At 38.4% G+C, this 17,403-nt stretch overlaps 1 protein-coding gene across 1 annotated transcript in view; it reads right to left on the bottom strand.

The window, feature by feature from the left end:
• Positions 1–17,403, bottom strand: part of UBAC2 (UBA domain containing 2) — a 104,999-nt gene that overhangs the window by 26,481 nt on the left and 61,115 nt on the right. The window contains exons 5-6 of the mRNA XM_051620044.1: positions 9,218–9,341; positions 7,253–7,300 (exon numbers count right to left, since the gene is read on the bottom strand). Of these exons, the coding sequence (XP_051476004.1) occupies positions 7,253–7,300; positions 9,218–9,341 (172 nt within the window). The remainder of the gene's footprint in view (positions 1–7,252; positions 7,301–9,217; positions 9,342–17,403) is intronic.

The following is a 17,403-nucleotide window of genomic DNA, read 5'->3' as shown; positions in this document are numbered from 1 at the left end:
ATCTTGTTGTTTTCTGGTAGTCACACCATCACAACCTACAGCTTCACCTACCTCCAACATCACAACCTACACCATATCATATCAGGAAAAATGCTAAGCAGAGGAAATAGAGTATGCTGGAAATTGTCTGGCATGCTGCAGAAAAAAAAGTGTCTTTACATTTTTTCAGTTACTGAACATCATGGCTTACTACTGGTCCTTCACATGAAGCTTTCTAATCTCTTCTCCCACCTGTAAAAAGCCCAGCTTCCTCTCCCCCTCCTTCACGCCTCTCCTAAGCTGGACAACTTTTAGAAAAAGGAAGTAACTGTAGTTTCTTTTATACATTAGGTAAACCAAACATGGAAGTATTTTAAGGGACAAAGACACCCTTGCCCAACTACTAACTCAGGTATGTAAAATCACTGTGCTTGACTAAGATTACAAAAGAAAATAAAACAAACAAAAAAACCCACCACAGCAGGTAGAGTGGTGTAGAAAATTATTTTGAAAATTATGCTGAAAATTATTTTGCTTCGATGCTTGACAGAACTTGACAGAATTAAATATCAGCAAATACTATATTATTTTGTTTTGAAAAAAATAAATATATTAGTCATATATATTTAAGACTTTCCTATTTTCAGATACCAACAAATTGAAAGCAAATAGTACTCTTAAGATGAAATCACATTTTTATAGCTATTTTATCTGCTTCATCTGTGTGTTCTGAATTCTATACAACTAGAATAAAAACAAGGGGGTAAAGTTTGTGTCAAGGTTCTGTACCTACCTTGATTAGAGAAACTCATTTATCAAACCAAGAGAGACAGTGTGAAAACCACCCAACAAATAAAATCACTACACCTGTACTTCCAACTTGCAGTTATAATCAACAATGTAACTGTAACACATTTTGTTGTTGTTGTTATTTATTCTTTGGGCAGTAAGAACATGAACAGCCTGTTGAGATAGTTAGCTTGACAGAAAAATAAGATAATAATAAATAATTAAATAACTAAATAATTAATAATTAATTATCTTCAATTTCCTTCGGAGTTACTGGGCTCATAAATTTCCCAGATTTTTCCTTTGGAGTCCATCAATGCTATCTCCATTTGTGAGGTGAAGTATCAATCATTCTTGGTGTACATGCAAGCATGACTGTACTGCCATTTTAGCACAGTACATCTATCCTTAACTTGTACTTGTGACCTAAGGATAGGTTACCTTCGGTCTCTGCTAGAGCTCTTCAGGTGGTTACTATAATATGGTTAACCAAAACTATTTACAGAAAAGATTATTGGATTTATCTGCCCCAACACAGACATCCGTAATTTAAAAGTCTACACGTGAGCTGGTTGTTTAAATTTGGTTTCATAATCACCAGAGAGAAACGGGCCCTTTTATGATGTGACTCACCCTATGGCAGATGTCTCCAACGTGCACACACAGTTGAATTACTCTCATAGATTCCCTCTCTAAACAACGGTAACATTGCAGCCATGATGGTGTGTGTGTACAGGCTCAAAAAGCAACCCACCTCTTTCTGAACCAGCTAGCGCAACTGACGAAGTAGAGCCGATTTTGGGCCTACAAACTCTCCCTCAGATCTGAGCAAGAAACTGAAAACTTTGAGGTGAAATACAAGCAAAAAACTAACACCCATTTTTTCTACAGGATCTCAGAAGCCATGGATGTAGAAGAGAAAGTATCTTATTACTTTCTCATCTCCTTTCCCACTACTTTCTCCTTCTTCCAGAATTGTAAATACTTGCATCCCTCTTCTCCCCAAGCAATTACAACCTCACTTCCACACTAACATCCCCTAAAGTGTGCCAGATGAGTCAACTACTTTTCCTCTCAGATGTTTTAACTGGGGTAGGAATAAATGTTGTCAGCTGAGTCAGTTGTCATGTGTTTACATGTAGCCATCTAGACATAAATAAAGTGTCTAAGCTCCCACCACAGAGGACATCAAATTAGTACAGTCAGTAGAGCAAAAAGACAATAATCTCAAATTAAGCTACCTACAATCACTCAACTGAATACTGACCATTGCCCTCCTGCACATTCCTCATGTTAGTTTTGGATGAGATTCAGCACAACTTCTAGCTTACATATGGGTATCCGCACCTGTTCTAAAGTTAGGAGAGACGAGCAACCTCTCTTTTTCATTCCCTAATCTCTATTACTCTATTGCTTCTCCATTTCTTATTTCAGAATACGCTCCTCACGACCTGCGTGCTGAGCTTTACGAACTGTGTTGCCAGCAGGTTGAGGCAAGAGATCCTTCCTCTCTGAGCACTGGCAAAGCTTCAGTTGTACTACTGTGTCCAGTTCTGTACTCCTTGGAACAGGAAAGACAGGGACTTGATGAAGCAAAAACATCAACACATATTTAATATGAATTACAAGTTTTTAGAAAGGACCATATTTTAAGTGTGAATACTGCACTGTGGGGTAATAGAAATGTTTCTGCGTTCCATTCAAAACATTTTTTTAAACAAAAATAATTCAGTTTTCCATGTTACCAAGGATGTGGAACAGACTCTTAGGTCTGTTCAGATATTAACTACATAATGCTATATTTAAGACAAGAACCAAAAAAAATACAAAGTCTGGTTGAACTATTCTGCTCCACAGCCCAATCACACACTATCCTATAAAGGCTGATCTAACATGGACAGGAATGTACTATAGTAAAACACCTCTGCCAAACAAATAGCAAACAGAAAGGATGAATGAAGTTCTTAACAGAACTCAGAGCAATCCAAAGTCCACTCCTGAGCATTTAGCAAACGGACACCTGTAGTCTGTGTAAAACCAAGTTAGTAAATTCAAAACCATGAATAAGAACTAAAACACTCAAAAATCAGAATTGAAATTAAAACTAAGCACTCAATAGTGTCTGAACTTTCTATCTTAACTTTCAGCCTTATAAGTACATGCTATAAATCATGGGTTGTCTACAGCTTTCCAGTATTTAAAGTATGAAAAGCACAACTTTTCATACAACGTGAGAAAAGTAGATCACAGTTTAATACAGAAACAATGCAGACAGCTGTTCTAGTTGGCTTAGTGAAACCTGCAAAGTTAGGATATTAGAAACTTCCAAATCTGAAATTGTCTTACAGTTAAAGACAAGTTACTTCCCCTAAAGTTTGAACTGAACTCTACACAAGTTCAAGGCAGTTCATAGAAGACTTGGGGTGACTGTATGCAGTACAGGTCACCTTGCAAACAAATAAACATATTATACTAGGTAAGAAGAGTCTACAACACTAAACTCACAGAAAGGGACTGGGAAATACCTTTCATCAATGAAATATAGTGGTTAAATTGTTAGCAGAAGCCTTGGCATGTGATCTGTATGAGGAAAATATTATACTAACCAGGGGAGGGAACTGCACATCCCAGCAGGCTTATCTCATCTGCTGGTACCAACCTGAACTTAGTTCTTGAAGCAGGTATGCTGTAGCTATGATAGAATAAGCCTTGACAGGCCCTTCAAATTTCAGTCCTGCAAGATTAGAGCAATGAGAAATGTAAACTGAGAACCCAGGAGACTTTAAAGACAGGGGGGGAGGAGGGAGAGAAGATGGGTTGATATGAAACATTCAAGTGGTATCATTTTCTAAGGTGTTTTGACTGTTTTAAAGGAAAATAGCAGGGAATCTGTTTCCGGCTTTCACTAAACTGGGAGTACTTCTGTAAACAATTATTGAAAGAATTTCTGGCTTAAAGTCAAATGGAAATAGGCTGTATGACTTCCATAATACCTCTCAACCTCTAATATGAAGTTTCCTAATATTATTACATCTAAAGCCTCTACCATAAGTAACAAATCTAGACTGTATGTACCAAGTATGTTATGTTCCTGGCAAAAGAAATCACAATAAACTAAATTATTCTTATTAATGATAATAACATTATGGATTGCTGTTTACATTAGATTTGTGAATTTGTTTACAGTCTACTTCTGAAATTCTCCCTTTTTTTGTAAATAAGCATCTTGTATTTAAACAGCACGTTTTACACAACGTACCAGCAACTGAAATTACCAGGTCCATGCTGACATATCAAAAGAACAATAATTGAGAGGCACTCCAGTTTCATCTGGAGAGTAAAGAAGGTGCCTTTAAGAGTATATTCCTACGTTGAGTCAAAATTAGAGATCTAGGAAGAATGATGTTATGACAAAGACACAGTAGACCTTTTGCATTCCAATAACAAGTGCTGTAATCTCTGTAACTGAGAACAATTCAGTGTCAAACTAAAAATTGTCTAAAATTCCCTATCACCAGGCACATTACATCAATGCCTACCTGCATACACAGACTCACACGCAGATGCAAATGCATGTCCACACACAAACACATCTCTGTAATGATGGCATTGCTCAAAACCACTGAAAACAAGAACTCAAGAGGGCACAGTTCCCAGTTGCTCCACATCCTGCCTGGAATTCACAGGGAGGTCTAACAGTATGAGCAAGGAGGAACACAAAGTGCTACATCTAGTACCTGCAGTCAGATCCTGTTTAGCCTAAGAGTGTTCAGTACTTGTTAATGTAAAGCAATTACTTTCAAATAAACGTCAAGCGAGAACATAGTGAAGAGAAAGTGGAAACTGACAATTCAGAAATCATGCTGGCAGCATCCATTTTAATACTCCACATAAGCAGAAGTGCAACAAAACCTAAATTGCAGAACAGCATTATATACAGTCATATGAGTGCCTAAGTGATCTTTAGAGCTAAAAATACAGACAGTGAAGAGTCTAAAAGGCAATGAAATAGTGACTAAATATCATACCTAGCTGACTAGGTGTTCACGCATTTCCTCAGCCTGTTTGTACAAATACATTAAAATTAGATTCAACGAAGATAGTGTTTTAGAAAATGTTAAGAGCAGGAAGAATTACAAAAATATGTAGGTTTTCAGAATTAACATCAAACAGAAAACCTACATATTTCGGCAATGGCACATATGAATATGTTATCTAGTATCTACATGTGTAATGCTAAAACCTTTATAGTTTCATATCCTCTTCAGTTTATTTATATACTGTGAAACTTCACTCCTTTATTAGTTTGTCTCAAAATATGCCAAATTATAATTTCTAATAGAGGAGAAACATGAGACTGCTTATTCACAGAAGTGTGACAGATATGTTGTGCAAAAAATGGCTAAAATTCATAACTATAAAACAGTAGAGTGCAGCTCTCCACTGGCTGATGAAAAAATGGAGACTGAAAATGCATCATCATTGATGACGACTTAATTTATGCTAACTGAAGCAATATGAATCCTAAGAAAGTTGCATTATAGAGTTGAATAAAACTACATTCAAAGGGAATTAAAATAATAGCCACATAACAGGGCAATTCCAAGCACAAAAAAAAGACTGGGTGGAGAATGCATTGAGAACAACCCCCAAGGAAAAGGACTTGGAGGTGTTGGCTGTCGAGAAGCTCCACATGAGCCAGCGATGTGCACTTGCAGCCCAGAAAACCAGCTGAGTCCTGGGCTGTATCAAAAAAAGTGTGGCCAGCAGGTCAAGGGAGGGGATTCTGCCCCTCTACCCCTCTCTCATGAGATCCCACCTGGAGTATTGTGTCCAGTTCTGGAACCCTCAACACAAGAGGGACACAGACCTGTTTAAACGAGTCCAGAGAAGGGCCATGAAGATGATCAGAGGACTGGAGCACCTCTTCTATGAAGACAGGCTGAGAGCATTGGGGCTGTTCAGCCTAGAGAAGAGAAGGCTCTGGAGAGACCTTATAGCAGCCTTCCAGGGCCTACAGGAAAGCTGGGGAGGGACTTTTTACAAGGGCTTGTAGTGATAGATAATGGCTTTAAACTGGAAGAGGGGAGATTTAGATTAGACATTAGGAAGAAATTTTTTAGTGTGAGAGTGATGAGACACTGGAACAGGTTTCACAGGGAAGCTGTGGATGCCTCTCCCTAGAAGTGTTCAAGGTCAGGTTGGATGGGGCTTTGAGTAACCTGCTCTAGTGGGAGGTGTCCCTGCCCACAGCAAAGGGAGTGGAACTAGATGATCTTGAAGGTCCCTTCCAACCCAAACCATGCTATGATTCTATGATTCAATTATAATATATTACGAAAAAAGTATTTGAGCTGTTCTTTGTAAGTCTGTATAACCAAGTATATATACAGCTTCTGCCACCAGGAAAGAGGGAGTTAAAATGCCTTTCCTTTTCTTTCTTTTCCACTCTAATGAACACCTGTTCAAAAGGAAGGGCTATTAAAAGATCCAGAAGAGTAACAGGAAGGGTAGTGTGTTTGGAGGAAGCCAGAGACTTACATGGGCACAGAGGCTTGGGCTGATCTCCAGGAGAGAGAAATGCCGGTTTGCTAGTTGCACTGTTTTCACTGACATTTATGGTAGGACCAAATTGCTGAGCACGTTTGGCTATTTACTGCTCCATCACTCCTGTTAGTTACTGTGTGAGCTCACAAAATACTTTGAAACTGTCAATACAAATAGTAAGAGACCAAACTACTGAATTATAGCAGCGATATGTGAAGGGTCCACCGGCTTTTCACTCTGAACTGACAGCAAATTCAAATTAGAAGGTTCTTAACAGCTCCTACTTTCTAAGTTTGCAAAATTTTAAAAGAAGCTTACCAGTATCTAACAATCTGGAAGATGTTGTACAATCTGTTTCAGCACTATGTGCCTTAGTACAAAGAACAGAGTTGGAAAGGAAAATGACACAGACCACACCGACTTTATCTGAGTGGCGCGAAGAAAGTGATTTCGCACCCTTAACTGCTGTGAGCAGAGTGAGAAACAGCTACACTGCAGATCTCCTAGGAGAACAGAAAAACATGACACATATTCACAGCTAGGCTGTTGAAAGCTGCTTTTTGGAATAAAAGCTTGAGGATTGCTGAAAACTGAAGAAAACCCCAATAGGACAAACATCTCTGTAATTTCCTCAATTTCTACTATCTCTCATTTTTAGTTGTAGGCCTAAATCTATGGCAGCAAAATTAATTTTCAGGGGTCAAAGAGCAGTGGCACCCCGCAAATATTAACTAGCTCTTTTGTTGTCTATCAGTTTATCACCACCCAGCCAGTGCTTTACACCTTTGAAAGCTAAAGATGGAAACTTTCTACTTACCGTCACAAATAAAAACGTAACTCAGTAATTTCTGTTCTTTTTCAGTCCTAATATACTGCACTGATTGAATAAATAAAAGTGTTTTAAACAACACATGATTTTTAAAACAGTAAGACTTACCAATCCACTTAAGGCTAAAATCCAGATGTAGGAACCAGAGGTTAAGAGCTAGAAGACAAGAGCAGTGATTTAAAATTTTAATTTTACAAAACTTTTGTTGCCTGAACTACTATGTTGCAATATTATATAGGCTATGTACTTATCATGACAATGGGGGAAGTCAAGATATTTATTTCTGAAAATTCAGTTTAACATTAAAAAGCTTGTATTCCAGAAGTAGCAGAAGTGGAAAAAACACAAGGACCCAGCAATTGTTCTCCTTCTGCAGAACAATACATTCTGGTTTCATATAGCCTACTAAGTATAACAGGATGTCAGTTATAGGAGGCATAGAAAAACAAGTCTGAAAGATAGACTGAAGCAAAGGAAATGACTCAGCAGCAGCAGGAGAAGAGTTCCAAGCAGGGCAGGCAGTAAAGTGAAGCTCTCAGACATGCACCCACAGAGAGACTAAGCATTGAGCATCAAAATTAAAGAAATAAAGTTTGTTCTCACCCAGTGGCATATTTGTCAACATGAAATCACAGAAATAGGTCAGAGTGATTAAAAAAAAAAAATGTTGATAAGCCAAGAGGGCAGCCCATCATTTCTAGTAAAGTATGTGATTAATCATCTGAAGAAGGTCATTACCGACTGGAAAAATGGGCTGAAAATTAGACTGATACTGGTTACTAAAATAGTTCTGCATGATGTTGACTGAATCATGATAATACCTTCCCTTTAGACTTCTGACTACAGAAAGAGTGACTTGAGATAAGGGCAGAGTTTAAGAATGAGGAAAAGGCAAATTATTTTTCCCTCAGCCTCTGTGGGACGGCAGCAACTGTTCTGTATGTGGCAGGGAAAGACTGAGTGAAGACAGAGCGATTAGTAACAGCAGTGATCAGTAACAGAGGTAGTGGGTGTATGAAAGCAGAAGGCAAAGGACACGACGGAAAAGAGCTCAGAGAATATAATGGCTTCCACAAGGATGATATGATAGTGGTATTGATGGGTTTGGAAGAGAGGAAACAAGATATCTGGACGATCAAGAAAATAGGGTGCTGGAGCAGAAATCAAAGGAGTTCAATGGCCGAAGAGTGAAATGGATCAATTCATGTGGAGCATGAGTCAGTATTCTGAAACTGACCATTCATTCTAAAATACTCTCTACCACTGTTCACATCCCTATGGTGCTTTCCCTTGCTAGTGCTAGAGCTGTTTTTGAGTCCCTGGAATGTATAAAAATGAGTACATTTTCTCATGTCTATCCAGCTCCTGTTTCTTAATTCAGGTTGTGACATGAGTGTTCATTCACTTTTAGGCTCTTGGGGATTTGTTGTTGGTTTTTGAACAACTGCTGCCTTTCTGTACCAAGGATCTATAGTTTTCCATTTGGATTTAACATAATACTACAATACTACATGCTAGTGCTATGCTCTACATTACACTATTTTAAATTGCCTGTCACATGGTAATGATTGATATAAAAGTATTTTTTTCTATAAAAGTGTAATTCAGTCAAAATAACCTTATTTACCAACAGTCTTACCACAGAAAATACTGTATTCTATAGCTTTGTTTGAGCTTTAACAGACCAGGGGAAAATAAACTAACAAAAAAAGAATATAAGCAAATTTAAAATTTGGTAAATAAAGGTGAAGGATACATATGCTGTAACACCAGGCTCTGTTTTCATATAGCTCATTTCATTGAACAAGAAAAAATGTATGGAATTTGTCTGTTATATATATGCAAGGCAACCAAGAAGACAGTGGAAGAACAGATCACTTGCCCACCACTTCAGCATGTAGAAATGTACACTAGCATCACATTTTCAGTATTTTAGCATATAGGACAGTCAGTAGCTAAACATCTGTAGAATCATATAAGTGCAAGCATGAAAATTCATAAAGGAACATACCGAAGTATGAACTACTACATTGGTAATTCATTAAAAGGTGAACAAACAAGTACATACCATACCTGTAAACCCAGTATATAGACCAATGTCTTGTTTGTGATAGAAAAGTGGCCTAATACTTGTGTCACTTGCACTCTTGGAATGGAGGAATAAAATGGTACAAACAGAGCAAACACAGGACCCAAACTGTAAAAAGAAAGATATAGATGGTTAGTACGAATGACAGTAGCAACAGTACTGTAAAAAAAAAATCAAATCAAAAGTAATTAATCCTAAGTACATAACAATCAAAATGTAATCCCACCTGGTAAGCAAAGGGGTTTTTTGGGAAGCAATGATGTGCTAAATAGAGGCATTCAGGATAATAAGATTCATTAGCAAATAATGCATCGGTAGTTTTGGCAAATACCCTTGCAAAAAAACAGGTGACAAAAAGTATCTTATTTTCAAATGTTTATGATAAGAGGCAGCAGAGAAGGCAACATATTTAGTCTAATAGCAGCCTGTTTCTAGAAAATACAGCACACAAGAAGAACAGCAGTAGTCTCCAGCATCAGAACAAAGCCCCTTTGATCGAAGCGGACAAATGTTGAAGATTACATATATCCGAAAAGATCACAGAAATCACTTCACTTATGAAGTTAAGCTGCATATTCACCCACCTTTAGGGCATTAGAGGACTGCTGATAGACTGCGGTATCTAAGAAGGGAATATTGACAATTTGATTTGCCAGTGACTTCCATTGCCTTACTAATAACTAACTTTCTTTAGGGTCCTCACCTTAGTCATTGCACAACATTGCAGAACCCTCACTGGAAGCAGCTTCATAGTATTTAAAACTCACCTTTCACAATTACCAAATACCTAGACTAAACTGGTGAATATAACCAGTGCAGTTCATATGCCCAGATAAAAAACCTGTGTTCCTCATGATTAAAAATCCTCTGTGTTCCTCGTGATGAAACATCCAGAAAACTAAACCATACATTGAAAACAACAGGAGAGACCATATTAGAGCTAATGTCAAAGGCATGAGAGATCTGGAAGAAAAATGCTTTCTAGGATGGACAAGAGGCGAAAAAAAGGTCACTCCAGGTAGATGCAACCTCCTCCTCTGGCAGAGCTGCACTGGTGGTGACCTCAAGGCAGGCAGCTGCAGGAAGCAGGCAGTGGAAGGCTACCTGCAAAGTGCACTTCTGCCCTGGCAGAATCCTTGCCCATGGTTCTGTGCTGCCTTGTGTCCAACAGGTGCATGGAGAAGCTTTTCACTGCTCACCCAGCTTATCAGAACTTTCAAGAGTTGGCAGTTTCCACAGACCTTTACATGAAAGGGAAGGGATCTTATAAGACTGAGAGGGAATTCTGCAAACAGCACAAACTAGGAATCAAATAACCTTAAGTGTTAATTAAAAAATACATTTCCCTTTTAGAGGAGCTACTGATAGGAGTGATACAATCTGAAACAATGGTCTGAATATTAATACTTACACTTCCTGAAAAATTGCCAAATGCAACACTCACAGCAATGAAAAAAAAATTTCTTCAAGTATTATTTTTACTCATTTAAGGGGCTGTGGCTTAAGATAATTTTATTATAATTTTGTTTGTTATATTTGAAGTTCAGCTTGCTGAAAAGCTTCCTCTCTGAGGACTTAAATACAATTTAATTACAGAAATATTTTTAGTATAATCTGTTTAATAAACAGTCAGGTGCACTTGAATGTCTAGAGAATGCTAACTCAGGACCTATTGAAAAGTGTTAAATCTTGCATACAATCCTTTTTACATAAACAAAATACACCTGTATAAATACACACAACACATTCTTAAAATGAATTCAAATTATTTAAGTTTTTGGAGTTGATAGGCACAGTTATGAGTGCCACACACAAAAACAATTCATAAGAACTGCTTCCATTTTAGACAATACTCATTGAAATAAATCACATTTTAGAAGTGAAGAGAGAAATAAAACAAAGAAAAAAATACCTTTTCTCTTCTTAGAAAAGTAATTTTAAAGGATTTCTCTCTAGTCTTACTAAATGATCTGAGGGAGTACCAAAATTCTGTCATGCTTTTCAGGTTTTACTTCTCCTATGATAAATACTAACTCAGACACAGAGATTTCACATGCAAGAGTGCACTCGATCGTAAGATGGGAAAGTACAAAAAGGAATTTCCCATAACTGCACGTCATGATTTTAAGTTCCTTAAATGTTAATATTCACCATTAATGTCAACAGGGACCACAGAAAACACCAACCCAGTCCAGGGTAGTATCATGTGTAATTCCAAGCCTGGTGTCTGAAACTGCTCAGTACCTGACAAGCTAGAAGAGCTAGAAGAGGAAACCTAAAGATCAACTTTTCTCCTAAAACACTAAGTTCCTAGGCACCACGTACTTACATCTCTAAAGACATCAGGTTTTGCTCTTCAGACAGAGTTCATATCTCATATAAGTATGTATTACACAAATGCCCATTCAGGTATCTTTTTACGAAATGTCAAAACTAGCGCCCTACAAAATATTTTGTGAAACTCACTTGTACAGGTGACTCCACTGTGGGAAAATTTATTCCAATTAATATTAAACGTCAACCTCAACTTTCATTATATAACTTTGTACTTGTACTTTGAAAAGAATAAATTAAACTTTTCTGTTGTATCCAGAATTTTCTATACATTACGCCATCTGTGGTTTAGAATATCTATATGGAAATGGTGCTTATCTACATCGGGTCTGTCAGAGAAGTTATCTACACAACAACACTACAATATGACAGACACAGTAAGGCACAGCAAAAGGCTAAGGAAAATGTGGACTGCTTAATGGAAAAAAGGATCCAGTGAGAACAGACATGGAAAAATACAAGGTACTCTATGCCTTTTTTGCCTCAGTTTTCACTGGTTAGTTTTGTCCTCAGGCCTCCTAGGTCCCTGAGTATCTGGCGGGACTAGAGCAACACTTGCGACGAAGGAAAACAGTTTGGAAGCTCTTGAGCCCATCTGGCCATTCAGGAGTCAATGGGACCAGATGGGATGTGCCTCCAGGTGCTGAGGGAAATGGTCAATATTACTATCACTGAAACATCATGGTGATCAGGACAGGTTCCTGACACCTGGAAAAATGTCACTCTCATCTTCATAGAGGACAAGAAGAGGATTCAGGTAGCTAGAAGCCTCACCTCTGTCCCTGGAAAAGTTACAAAGCAAATCTCCTAGAAGCTGTATGATGGACAAGGTGATTGCTATAGATTTACCAAGGGTGACCCTAGTGCTGTGGACATGGAAGGGGAAGACTGTGAATGTTGTATATGCTGCCTCTGGGATGGCCTTTGGCTGAGTCTCCTTTTACGTCCTTGAAGAAACCCTGAGGAGACTGGGAATGGATAAGCAGATGTCTGCACTGCTAGACTCAAAGGGTTCTGACCAGCAGGACAAAGTCCAAGTGGCAGCCAGTTACTGGTAGCTTTCTGCATGGCTACACACTGGGGTCAACATTATTTATTGTTCTTATTAACTACCTGGGTGATGGGCCAGAGAGCACACTCAGCAAGCTGGTGAACAGCATATAACTGGAGGGAGCAGTCAATACTTTGGAGAGCAGGACCGCATTCAGGTTCACCTTGATGGGCTGGAGAAACGGGCCAGCAAGAACCTTACCAAGTTCAAAAAAGCACCTATGGAGTCTTCCACCTGGGTTGGAATAACTGTGCAATAATATAGATTGGATGGAAAACAGATCTGCAGACACGAATCCTTTGAATGTTAATCAGCAGTTCACCCTTGTAAGAAAAGTCAGTTGCACACAGGGCTGCATTATCACGAGCATAGTCACTGGGCCAAGAGAAGTGACTGTTCCGCACTTCTGAGCCTGCACCTAAAGCAGTGTGTCTACTTTGAGGCTCCTTGCTTTAAGAAAGGCATTGATATACTGCAGCAAGTCCAGCTCGGGGTAATGATGGTCCAGTACCTTACCACGTTGCACAGAGCTAGAATCTACATCCTCAGAGATACAGACTGGACACACAGCCCAAGGTAAGCTGTTCTTGTTGGGCATGCATTGAACCCACAGTTGAACCAGAAGTCCTGTCAAACCTAAAAAACTCTGTTATTCTGTGAATGATCAAAGACTTGTTCCTGAAGCTCACCATCACTGGAGGGATTTCTTTTCCTGGATTTCACTAAGCAGGTACAAACATCCATCAATGTACCGTAAATAAAAGGACCGGTTCTTAACTCTTTTAACTATGTTAATTAACTGTTTAGTAACATATAGTCAGATTTGACATCTACAAGTGGAAAACTTACTCTTATTGAAGGACTAGTTTAGTTCTCTCTTTTTCTTAACCTCTCTTTTCCTCTTATTTTTGCTTTTCCTCTAATCCCTTTTAATCTCCTTTCTTCTACTGTTCTCTACTTTCTCCTCTTTCTCAGAGACCTTCATCCTGCCCTTTGTTCATTATACTGTGAGAACATCAGGAACATCTTTCAAGTGCCATTATGACCTTCTATAAACCTGAGATACATGTGTGCAAAGAAGGGCCAGACACACAAATACAAGCTGACCCTAAACTGAGTTTATTCCCACTTCATGTTTAGGGAGTTAATTTCAGTCATGTGGGTTAGAAAATATAACTTTCAAACAAAACGGAAGTCTAAAACCTTAAAGATTAAATTCTAGAGTTTGTACACTCTGTATGGACACCATGTCCATTCCAAAGCTCTACCACTATATGCTACTACTATGTAATAGCAGGCTCTGCAACAACTATATCCTCATTTTTAAGAGCATGCTAAATGTCAACATTGGCAGGGAAAGGAAACACAGCAGACTAGGTGGGAACATTCCACATATGAAATTATGAGATTAGTTTTGCACAGAGAAAAAAAGAACTTGAAGAAACAATAACCTTGAAAAAACCACAATAAACAGTAATGTAGACACTACTGGTAGAGAAGAAAGAATCAGGGGCAAGTACATCTCATAAGAGAAACAAGCTACTTAAAAGTTTTAAAAGCTTAATGTTAATTGCAGATTAAAATAAAAGAGTTTAACATCAGTAAATTATGCACAAAATACAGAAAAAAATTGTTCTAAAATGTATGAACAAATGGGTAGAAAGCTAAACGTTACTTCTGCAAAAATATCTGCTGTTGTCAATGGAAGTTCTGTGGGATTAAAGTTACAGAAATACCCTGTTACTTTATTCAGAATGACTCACTATACTTACCAACTGCAGTACAACATTTTTCTTCAAGTTCTTCAAAAAAACATTAACTTCACAAATTCACAACCACATGTTTCTTTGGGAACTAAAAATATCAGTTATAAAAGCAGCTGCAGATAATACAGAGCATGTAAACAGTGTGCTTGCAATTCATACTACTAAGTTACTTTAATGCTCTTTATTCTTACAGGCTGTCCAGACATTGCCACATTACATTTAAGATGCCAATCTGTATTCTGAAAATGTTAAACATTCTCAAAGTAAAATTTCTCAACACAAGGTAAATGCCTAGAACATGACCACCCTTGATAGCTGGGATTCTTGCCCTGATGGAGCCATCTATTGCACCCAATCCTTCTGCTACACAACAGCAGGACACTCCAATGCCTGAGGCCTCTCAATACCAGCAACAGCATTAGAGTATGCCATGCAGTACTCATCCATCTAACTGCCAATATTCCACAAGAATGCAGGAAGAAAGCAGGGGGAAAAAAAAAAAACAACAAACCAAGACAAAACTTGGAAGTTGTGCATCTTGAGAGGAAAACGTTTCTCCTGTCTGTGGATATCTCAGCAGAATCACTGCAACTTTGGATTCATTAAGATAGCGGACAAAGCGATCAGTCAAACACTAGAATCCCCTCATGAAAACCTAAGTCAGACATCTGCCTCTTCTAAAAAATTTTTGAGTTTTCAATGCCAAGACTATCCAACAACTTACTCTGTAAACTGCTCAGCTCTACTGTAAAACAGTTCCGGGTTCCTCTCCCTCTCTTCTCACTGGTGAGCTTAATCCAGACCTTTCCTCTTTTGCTGGCTAGAATCTTTCTTCCAATTTCAGTTTTAATTAATTAATAATTAATAAGATGTTAGCATACATAGGTGTTATTCCTTAGTTTTTTCTGAAGAGATCAGTTAATCCTACCTGCCCTCCACCTTTGTTGTGCAAAGCTGATTTATGGCACCTCAACATTTCTATTCTACCAACTTGTGGCAATACACAACACAAAATTTCTTCAGTCGAACATTCAAAATATACTGCCCCCAGCCAAGCAGGTATTGCAGACCACCAAAGAATTATTGAGCTTACAGCACTAAGAAGATGATTTAAAAAAAAAAAAAAAAGAGTATCAAGGCCCCCATCCTTTATTTAATATATTATCAGCATGTTGCCTGTGCCAGTTTTGGGTAGGATAGAGTTAATTTTCTTCACAGTAGCTAGTACAGCGGTGTTTTGGATTTGTGCTGATAACAGTGTTGATAATGCAGAGATGTTTCATTATTGCTGAGCAGTGCTTGTACACCATCAAAACCTTTTCTGCTTCTCACAACGCCCCTGCAGCAACCAGGCTGAGGGTGCACAAGAGGTTGGAAGAGGACACAGCTGGGACAGCTGACCACAACCGACCAAAGATTATATTCTATACCATACAACATCATGCTCAGCAGAGAAAGCTGGGGAAAGAAGGAGGAAGGGGGGACATGCAGAATGATCGTGTTCGTCTCCCCAGATAACAGTTATGTGTGATGGAATCATGCTTTCCTGGACATGGCTTAGCACCTGCCTGCTGATGGGAAGTAATGAATTAATTCCTTATTTTGCTTTGCTTACGTATGTGGCTTTTGCTTTATCTACACAACTGTCTTTATCTCAACCCACGGGTTTTCTCACTTTTACTCTTCTGAGTCTCTCTCCCATCCCACCATGAGAAAGCAAGTGAGCAGCTGGATGGTGCCTGGTTGCTGGCTGGGGTTAAACCATTATAGATATACATAAGCATATGTATATATACCATGGGGCCAAACCATGGGGATACAGATGTATAGGAATGGCTGGCCAAACCCTGTGCCACAGTTGAGTAGAGGATCACAGGGACAACTATTTATCCATAACTGATAAGTTATTACTATTAGTTAGGTGTTCCAGAGTTAGTCACCCATGCTTACCCACTGACAGTTTCTGCTCTGTATCAGGTGAAAGCTGACCAGGTAGCTTTTATGACTGATCATATTAAAACAAACCAGAATTAGTGTTCAGCAAGAGAGAGGGCACGGCACCCTTCCAAAAGACAGAGAGTCCCAGTGAATCCAGTACTTGGCTAAGTCTGGCACAGACACTTGAGCTAGACAGAAGACTACGGAGGCACAAGGAAACACTGAAGTGATGTAGATAGCAGAGTATATTGTTGAGGAGGTACTGTTTAACAGTTGTATTTACATTTTTAGTGTCCTGAGTTGCCATATTTCTTCATCTAGATTAATCTTACACATTTTATTTGGCCTCTGCAGAGTTACCATGACTCACTGGAGAGTCATCATTTACTGTTCCTCTAGTTCAAGTCACTTGAGAAAACATGTCTGTCCACAAAAAAAAGGCTTAATTTAGCTACAGGTTAGTTCCAGACACCTGAGCTGTCTCCCAGAAAAAAAAAATAATAATAAGAAAAAAAAATTTGGAAGAAAAGGCAGTTTTGTGGTTCATAATGAGACTGGCTGGATTAATTTTCTCGTTGACCCATGAACACCTTTTGTACTTCAGATGTTACTTCTTACCTTGTGTAGTAGGTCTCTAGATACAGAATTGTAAAGCTAAATCCAGTACCATTTGTAAAAAAGACCAGGAACTAAGTAAGCACACCAAAAACATATTAGCACATACTGGTCAAAATATTAACTGCAATGCTTTGATGTCACCATCTCCAAAAGTAACAAATGGGTATATTAATTGACATGTTCCTCTCCTTCCATGCGAAAAGCAAAACAGTAAGCTTTTGCACTCCAGTGGTAAAACCACACGTATCTCACACTTTCTGATACATGCCATTTCTTGGTCTAAATGCTCAAATCCTGGGACAGTCAAACAGACATTGGAGAAATAGCAGCTGTGTAAGAACAGAAAACAAATAGCTAGAAGGATAAATAGTGAGTGAAAGAATGCAATCAGTATAATTTAGCTTAAGCAAGTAATATCAGATCATGCTAAGCTGGCTTAGTAGCTAATAACTTCAGTGTGACT

Source organism: Apus apus, chromosome 1 (assembly GCF_020740795.1).
Source record: "Apus apus isolate bApuApu2 chromosome 1, bApuApu2.pri.cur, whole genome shotgun sequence".
NCBI lineage: Eukaryota > Metazoa > Chordata > Aves > Apodiformes > Apodidae > Apus > Apus apus.
The sequence above is the reverse complement of the archived record's forward strand: the minus strand, read 5'-3'. Positions and strand labels throughout refer to the sequence as shown.